Source organism: Tupaia chinensis, unplaced genomic scaffold (genome assembly GCF_000334495.1).
Source record: "Tupaia chinensis unplaced genomic scaffold, TupChi_1.0 Scaffold000049_1, whole genome shotgun sequence".
NCBI classification, from domain to species: Eukaryota; Metazoa; Chordata; class Mammalia; order Scandentia; family Tupaiidae; genus Tupaia; species Tupaia belangeri.
In genome coordinates this window covers 2121759-2130597 of record NW_006159507.1, presented here as the reverse complement: position 1 = coordinate 2130597, position 8839 = coordinate 2121759, and the positions used below count along the sequence as shown (strand labels likewise).

The 8839-nt window shown below is 46.9% G+C and overlaps 1 protein-coding gene across 1 annotated transcript in view; it reads right to left on the bottom strand.

The window, feature by feature from the left end:
* B4GALT5 (beta-1,4-galactosyltransferase 5) overlaps nt 1-8839 on the bottom strand; it is a 33380-nt gene that overhangs the window by 5985 nt on the left and 18556 nt on the right. The window contains exons 3-7 of the mRNA XM_027775202.1: nt 8562-8675; nt 5886-6010; nt 5340-5456; nt 2776-2963; nt 1972-2094 (exon numbers count right to left, since the gene is read on the bottom strand). Of these exons, the coding sequence (XP_027631003.1) occupies nt 1972-2094; nt 2776-2963; nt 5340-5456; nt 5886-6010; nt 8562-8675 (667 nt within the window). The remainder of the gene's footprint in view (nt 1-1971; nt 2095-2775; nt 2964-5339; nt 5457-5885; nt 6011-8561; nt 8676-8839) is intronic.

Sequence of the window (8839 nt, the reverse complement as noted above, 5' to 3'; positions counted from 1 at the left end):
TGTGGGGGGGGGGGAGGTTTTTGCTATATAGGGCATGTACACTCACCAGAAATAGAGAGAAAGAGAGACAGAAAGCAAGAAATCACCCCCCTGGGGGCGGCGGGGGGATGGCCACGCTCCAATCCCTTCTCCTCCATTCTCCTCCCGGGATCTTGGGCCCGCACACAGATGCGCTCGGCATGAGTTTAAGCCACAGAGTCTGGGACTCGAATCACGGTTGACTGATGGGAGTCCAGCAATGCAGCCATTACGCCACCTGCTGGTTCCATCATGCATAGATTTTAAAGACAAAGTAAACTAACTAAAATGGTAGCAGATGTTATTTCTGAGTGTTTAGATTTGGGGTAATTTATTTTTATATCCATCTGTATTTTACAAAAAGCATATTCTTTTTCTTTTTTCTTTCTTTTTTTTTTTTTGCTAGAGGGCACATATGCTTGCCAGAGAGACAGAGAGAGATGAGAGAGAAAGCGAGAAATCCCCCAGGGGGGTATGGGTATGCTGCAATTCCTTTTCTTCCACTGTCCTCTCTGGATTTGGGGCATGCTCGCATAGGTGCCTGGCATGAGCTGAGCTGCCAGGTCTGAGACTCAACTGTAGTCGGCCATGTGGGAGTCCAAGGCCTTAACCACCACACCACCAGCAGTCCCACCTTTTTTAAGTTTGCTATATGGTGCATGTACTTGTTGGAGACAGACAGACAGAGAGAGAGAGAGTGAGAGAGAGAGAGAAAGAAACCACTTCAGGGGCTCTCCAGTCTAATCACCTCCCCCTTCATTCTCTTTTTGGCACACAAGCCTGGCATGATTTTCATGCTGCCAGTTTGGGACCTGGGATCTAGCTGCCCTAACCTCCACATCATCTGCTAGCCCTAAAGAGCATATTCTTTCTTTTTTTTGTAAGAGAGACTTTTGCTACTGGGTGCATGTGCTCATCGGAGAGACAGAAAGTAAGAAATCACCCTCACAGGAGGATGGCCACATTAAAAATCCCATCTCCTCCACTCTCCTCTCAGGATTTTGGGCACACATGCACACATGCCTGGCCTGAGTTTCAAGCCTCAGGGTCTGGAACTTGAACCACGGTTGGTCACATGGGAGTCCAGTGACATAACTATTATGCCATCTGCTGGTCCTAAGCTTTTTTTTTTAGTAATAAGGTAAAAGTGGCAAAGCAAGCCACCAGGTCCGAGACTTGAACCACAGTCGGCCATATGGGAGTCCAGTGCCCTTAACCACCACACCACCTGCTAGCCCCTAATTCTAAAATTTTTAATTAATTAAAAAATCATTTTCCAAAAAAAAAAAAAATCATTTTGATGGTTCCATCTATTCTCATCTGTCATGAAAGAAAGTGTGAACAGCCGCTCTTCAAATTCAGTCAGAGACCTCTGTGGTGTCGCTTTGCCTAACCCGGTAGCCAAGAGGCACAGGTGGCACTTGTGGTGAAATGTGGCTCTTCAGGAGTGAAAGCTGCCAGGAGTATGAAATTCATGCTGGGCTTCGAAGATTTATAAGGAAAAATGAACGTGGAATATCTCATCGGTATTTTATATTAGCTACATGTTATGAAAGTAAGACTTTGAGTATACTGCATTAAATATACTATTAAAATGAATTTAATGTCTTTTTAAGTAATCTCTTGGCACCAGCAAGTGGCCTGGTGGTTAAGATGCTGGATCCACACATGACTGACCACAGTTTGAGTCCTGGACCTGGTGGCTTGTTTTCACACCTTCTCTGTCTCTGGTGAGTGCACATGTCCTATAGCAAAAAATATAAAATAAATAAAAGAATGAATGGAATTAAATAAAAATAATTCTTTAAAATTAAACAATAAAAAGAAATCCCTTACAAGGTAGCCACTAAGATGCTGTAAAGAAACATATGACTTGCACTGCATTCCCACTGGACAGCTCTGGCCTGGAGACGCCAGGGGACATTCCCAGGGGACACCAGAGAAGGGTGGTACCTGTTCCAGAGGTCGTCGTCTTCTCCACCCCAGCCCCAGAAAGCATTAGGAAAGCCATTGATTTTCTGAAACTGTTCCACAGTCAGGCCGCTCACGCCACCGAAGAACTCAGTGTAAGGAAGCCTAGAGGGGGATGGAGAGAGTCAGCCACCTGCCGTTACAGGGCGTCTTTTCCCTAGGGCAGCCCATCATGTTTGAGAACTTGAAACTCTCTGTGCCACTGCCCTGAGCCAGCTGAATTTGCTTCCTCATACTGACATGGACCAACAAAACTATCAATTTCTACTACCTGATTTTTAATAACACCTTTATTGAGATGTAAGTGACATACCGGACGGTTTACCCGTGGAAAGCACGTAACTCGTGATTCTGAGTATACTCGTGGAGTTGTGCGACCATAACCATTGGTGTTACTAGGACATGTCGTCGCCCCCACAGCCTTGTCCCGATTAACAGTCACCACTGCCCATTTCCCCCAAAACCCCCAGCCCTAGGCAACCACTAATATACTTCCTATCTCTCTGTTTTTGCCTATTCTGAGTATTTCGTACAAATAGAATCACACGATCTGCTCTTTTGTGTCTGACCCCGTCCACTTAGCACAACGTGTTCAACCATGTTCTGGCATGCATCAGTACTGGCTCCTTTTTATTGCCAAGCAGTATTCCACTGTACGAATACAACACCTTTGGTATACTCGTTGAGCTGATGGACATCTGGGCTGTAGCTAATGGGATCGTCTCATCTCTGTGCCTCTGACCATCCCTTCAGATTTACCCTCGATAAAGAGGGAGTGATACTCACAGATACATGTATTTATCCAGTTTGGTTGCGAAGTGCCTCGGCATCTGTCCACAGCCATAGTAGTTGCGATCGCTTTCTGGTATATGATCCACATCGTGGAAAATCAGACAGTCCCAGTCCAAGTCCTTCATTGCTTCCCGAAAACCAACATTGAAAAGCATGGCTCGGTTAAAGGGTTGAGTGCCCACCTAAAACGAGCAGAACTTTACTTGAAAAGGGACCCGTGGAAGTAAGGTCTCTGCAGCCTTTGTCCTGCCTGAAGAAGGGCTTATTGGTATGGACTAGCCAAGGTCAGTGGATGAGAAAGGTCAGACTGGTTCCAGCAACACTCATCACTGGTTCACCTGTGACATGACCCAGAAGGCACTGACTGGACCTGTGGCCTTGACTTTTTCAGAAGTTAAAACAGTAGTAAATCTAAGCTCCTCGAGGCCACTGAAAGAATTTCAACTATATACAGTTCTTCCCCCGTTTTTTTGCAGGGAATATATGTTTCGACCCCTAGTGGACACCCAGAACCACACATGGTATCAATGCTTACATGAGGGAACTTCAAAAAGTTCAGTGAAAGTAGAATTAAAGTATAAGGTTCTTTTGGTACAAAAAATTTTTAAATCCATGTATGGTTTTATCACAATATGCATTCTCTATAAAGTTTATTTATTACTCTAGGGTATGTATGCTCAGCACTTGGTAGAGAGAGAGAGAAGCAAAGTGAGTAATCACCCCCCAGGGATGGCCACACTGCAATCCTTTCTCCTCCATCTGCCTATGGGATTTTGGGCATGCACGCACATGTGCCCTCTGTGATTTCCAGGTTGCTGGTATGGGACTTGAGCCATAAGGTTGGTTGTGTGGGATCCAGTGCTTTAACCTCCAAGCCACCTGCTGGCCCCTCTCCATAAACTTCTGAAAGACTTCCATTTCTACTTTGGATCACCAAATTACCCAGAATTTGCCAATCATTCTCTTTAGCATACCAAGCAATCTGTGATGGTTCTATTTTACAAACTAAATCTAGTAGGAAGAGAGGTTTCCATTGGTTTGGTTTGTCTGGTCTGATTCTATTTGAATGGTCCAGGAAAACAGTACTGGGCACACCAGAGATTCATGCTGAGGGAAGAATTCCCTGGCTCCTTAAGGGGCAGTTCAGATCAGTTACAACCTAACTAATGTGACAGCTAGCGTTTATTAACCCTTGCCAGCACCACAACACTCAGGATAAGGGTACTCAGAGTGTGATACTGAATAGGAAAGAAATCCGTGACTTGACATTTAATCAATAGGAGGAGACTCTCTGTAAGCAAATCTCAGTAAGTCACAAGCAAAACAGAAAAGAAAGTTACTTCCTACAGAGCTTTGGCCTGTTTCATCCCATTGCTAGATGCCTTCTTTTTTTAGGACAGTAGTGCTGTGGGAAGCCAGGTTATCCCATGCCAGCTTAGAGCCACTGGAAAGCATACTCATAGGGAGAGGTGAGTCTGAAAATCACCCTCCAGGTTGAGAATCAGAGGACTAAGGGCAATGTGTAAGCCATTCACTTGTCTATAGAGCCTCTAGTTCAAGGATCACATACTTTAAAAATACCCAAGATGGGACCAGCAGATGGCATAGTGGTTAAGGCACTGGACACTCCCACAAGGCCGACCACAGTTCGAGTCCTAGATGTGGTGGTTTGCTTTCTCATTCACTTTTCTCCTCTCTTGCTCTGTGTGTGTGTGCGTGTGTGTGTGTGTGTCTTTCTGGTCAAATTAAAATAAAATAAATGGATAAAATAGGTAATTCTTTAAAAAAAAAAAAAAGCCCAGTGAAAACATGTGAATGATACCAGGCAAGAGACACAACGGCAATTCTGGAGACTGAGGACAACGGGACAGTCATGTTCCACCAAGACCCATGTCAGGTGGGTCTTCAGCTTGTGACCTCTGTAGGTGGTTTAAAAATTAAAACAAACTGGGGCTGGCAGGTGGTATGGTGGTTAAGGGTGCTGGATTCCCACATGGCCAACCGCCATTTGAGTCCCGAACCTGGCGGCTTGTTTTCTCTCACTTTCCCTCTCTCTCTCTCTCACTCTGTCCCCTCTCTGATTATAATTAATTAATTAGTTAGTTAGTTAAATTAACATCTTTAAAAAAAAAAAAAGATTAAAACAAAACCAAATCCTGAGACTCAGAAGTCTGTGAAAACCCTGGTCACAGGTTAATGAACAGCAGACTTGGGACACACGCAGAGGTCCCAAATCCCAAACCCTGCCCTCTCTGCTGATGCAGCTCCTTATCTGAAGGGGACTCTTGTAGGTCTGTAGCCTGAGGACACTATCCACAGTGGGCGCTGGCCAAGCCACTACAGGAGAGGCTAAAATTTGCTTGTCGAGCAACATTTGAGCACGTTCACGGAAGTGGATCTGCGCGCACTCTTCTAGACTGCTCTTTCAGGACAGAAGGAAGATGGATCTGCGCACACTCTTCTAGACTGCTCGCTCAGGACAGAAGGAAGATGGATCTGCATGCACTCTTCTAGACTGCTCTCTCAGGACAGAAGGAAGAGAAGAAAGGAGCACTCACTTGCTCAACCACATAGAAGGCGAACCGCAGGCGCTGGCGCTGAAGCATGGGGATCAGGTGTCTGAGCAGGACCGGAAGGTGCTCGTGGCGGTTCCGGAAGGGGATAAGGATTGCCACCTGAATGGATCGCAGCCAAAGAAGCCACCCAGTTAGTCCTTTGAACTTGTGCTTCATAGCAGGACATCCCTGCAGAATCAGTGAGCAACCCTCAGGAGCGACAGGAGGCTGGCTGCCTTGTCCTTGACCTCTAAATGAGGCCTTGGGCAGTGGACCCTTGGAACTGCATGGCCGTCACACTTGCGTGACTGCCACATCTTGTACACAGCTGGCCTGCGGAATGAATCCACACTGGACCCCCACGCACAGGAAGACACACATTCCATGCTGTGATCCAGCACACAAACACAAGGGGGCATGGAAAAGTTTGTAGAAAAACTGGAATTAGAGCATTACTGATGATACTCATCAAATAGCATGCATTTATTTTTGTGCAAAATGTATCTTGAAATACAAGCACAGGGCCAGTCCCCACTCTGACTTCCCTACCTTCCATCGAGGCAGGCAATCAGAAGGCTTCCAGTGACCTCCGAGCTTGATGGCTGGGTCTTTGGAGAAAAGTTCATGAATGTCATCCATTCCGATTTCACTCATGTTTATGTCTATCGGGCCCTCTGAACAGAGAGGGGAAAAGGATTAAGAGGCCAAAAAACCCAGATTCTATCCCCCAGGCCTAGAGTTTTATTCTCTGGTGAAGTCCCGTGCCTTTACAGCTGCCTGTGTTTCCAACAGCGGTGGGAGACTGGGAGACGGTTGCTGTTTCCCACCTCTCGATCTGCCAGTTCATTACTACTATCATGTAAAGAGGCAAGGCAAGGGATTAAGTCTTTAGAGTTCTGCCTCTGCCAAGGGTGTAGCAAGAAATGAAAACTTGAACAAACTGAAGCCAAACTCCTCAGGGAAGGAGAAAGGGAGTCAAGTGTGGAGCACGTTATTTTGCTCTGGTAGCAAGTGCAGAAGCGCTGTGCCTCTCCATGTGCTCGCCAGCCAGTGGGGACCCTGCCTCATCACGTCCAAACTTAGAACATTGGTCAACTCTGACCTAGGGCAAGAGGGGAACTCAACGATCAATAAATGCTAATGAAGGGATGATCTGACAGTTGCAGTGCTGGGTCTGTCAAAAGCCTATTTCTAGCCACAGATCGTAGCCTTCCCAAAGGAGGCTAAGCATAAATGCAGACCAATACATATTTTAAAGGGAGGACCCGTGTCCGTGTGATGACGTAGGCATGTCAACAGCAAGGCTCCCAACACGATCTAAAATACCCATAATTCATTATTCATGCATGGACAAAAGGATGTTCAACCCATGCCCTAGTATTTCTTTCTTTTTTTTTTTTTGGAGAGGTTTTTCACTACAGGGCGCGTGCGCTCGCCAGACAGACAGAGAGAGACATAGAGACAGAAAGCGAGAAATCACCCCCCAGGGGGATGGTCACGCCGCAATCCCTTCTCCTCCATTCTCCTCTCGGGATCTTGGGCATGCACGCACACGTGCCCGGCGTGAGTTCTAAGCCCCCGGATCCGGGACACGAACCGCGGTCGACTACGTGGGAGTCCAGCGACATAGCCATTACGCTAACTGCTGGTTCCCCCATGCCCTAGTATTTCCAACACCTTCTTTTTCACTGAGCATAAAAGTCAATTCTGGGTCTGAGGGTGCCGTAGTGATCGAATGAAACATGATACCCTGCGAGACAATCCCACGTGGGCAGGTTCCCAGTTCAAGTCAAACACCTCCCTGAGTACACGGAGCACGTGCCAGCCCACGATCCGGGGCTCCGACACCTCCCTGAGTACACCCAGCACGTGCCAGCCCATGATCCGGGGCTCACACCTCCGTGAGTACACCCAGCACGTGCCAGCCCACGATCCGGGGCTCCGACACCTCCGTGAGTACACCCAGCAAGTGCCAGCCCACGATCCGGGGCTCCGACACCTCCCTGAGTACACCCAGCACGTGCCAGCCCACGATCCCGGGCTAACTGAAAGCTGGGCATGGACTGTGGCACCAGGACCCTGTTGAGAGTGCCGTCTCTGTCACACTCACGGAAGAAATTGGATAAACTTTTTTTTTTGTAAAGTCAATTCTGCAGACAGAAGATTTTCCTTTGGCTGCTCAGTTCTTTAAAAATAAATAACAAATAAAAGAAACCCTCCCCCAAATCTACAAGGTCCAAAAGCACAGGAAAGGTGTAAGAAGTCTCCTATTGCCGTTTTAGATTATACATAAAACTCCAAAAAATTAAAACGAAGGAAGAAAAGATCCCGAATTTTTCTTTTTTCTTTTTTGGAGAGGTTTTTGCTACAGGGTGTGTGTGCTTGCCAGACAGACAGACAGAGACAGAGAGATAGAAAGCGAGAAATCACCCCCCAGGAGGGATGGTCATGCCGCAATCCCTTCTCCTCCATTCTCCTCTCGGGATATTGGGCATGCACACACATGCGCCCGGCGTGAGTTTTAAGCCACCAGGTCCGGGACACAACCCGTGGTCGACTACGTGGGAGTCCAGCGACATAGCCATTATGCTAACTGCTGGTCCCAAGATCCCGAATTTTTTTAACCAGCACTTTGTTAAGAAAATAACTTCCAGGGTCAGCAGGTGGTATGGTAGCAGCTGGACTCACTCCCACATGGCTGGTCACAGTTCAAGTCCCAGACCTGGTGGCTTGCTTTCTTATTTTCCTTTTCTTTCTCTCTCTCTGGTGAGCGCATGTGCCCTATAGCAAATTAAAATAATAATAGTAATATTAATAAATTAATTAATTAATTAAATAATTTCTTTGGGGAAAAAGATTTTAAAAAAGAAAAGAACTTCTTCCAAGTTATACCAATAGAAAGTAGGAGATTTATACTAAAAAGACAAAGCTGTGGCTATGCTTTCACTAGGATATTCTAACAGACCCCAAGCTACAAAGGAGGGGCAACTTCGTAGGAAAAGTGAAATGCTAATAAGGCAGAATGCAGCACCAAGACACAGGTGGGCTTGTGGCAGGTGTTGCTGAAGAGGAGCCAGGAGTACCAAGACCTTCACGACCTTCTAACTCAGGGAGGTGATGACATGTTCTACACAGGCACACCGAGGGACGCACCCCTTGTTTTAACCAGCTGAAATGACCAATCTGTCCTAAAGGCAGAAGAAAGGAAGTCAGAGCTCTACTCACTCATGGAAGGGAGCCTTTCAGGGCAGGTGTGGTTTGCAAAGTAGGTGAAGTCTTCAGGAAGAAACGTCGTGGTCTGTAGGAAGGTTTCACTGTGGTTCAAGTCAAGAGGATAATCTAGAGAGGGAAGAGGAAAGGCATCTGAGACAGGTGCAGCAAATGCTTCTGCAGCTCTGAGCCACCCACCAAAGGACTGCTCCTGGACATCCCGGTGGAGGAAGCACCCACCAAAGGACTGCTCCTGGACATCCCGGTGGAGGAAGCAGGACCCTGGACCGCTC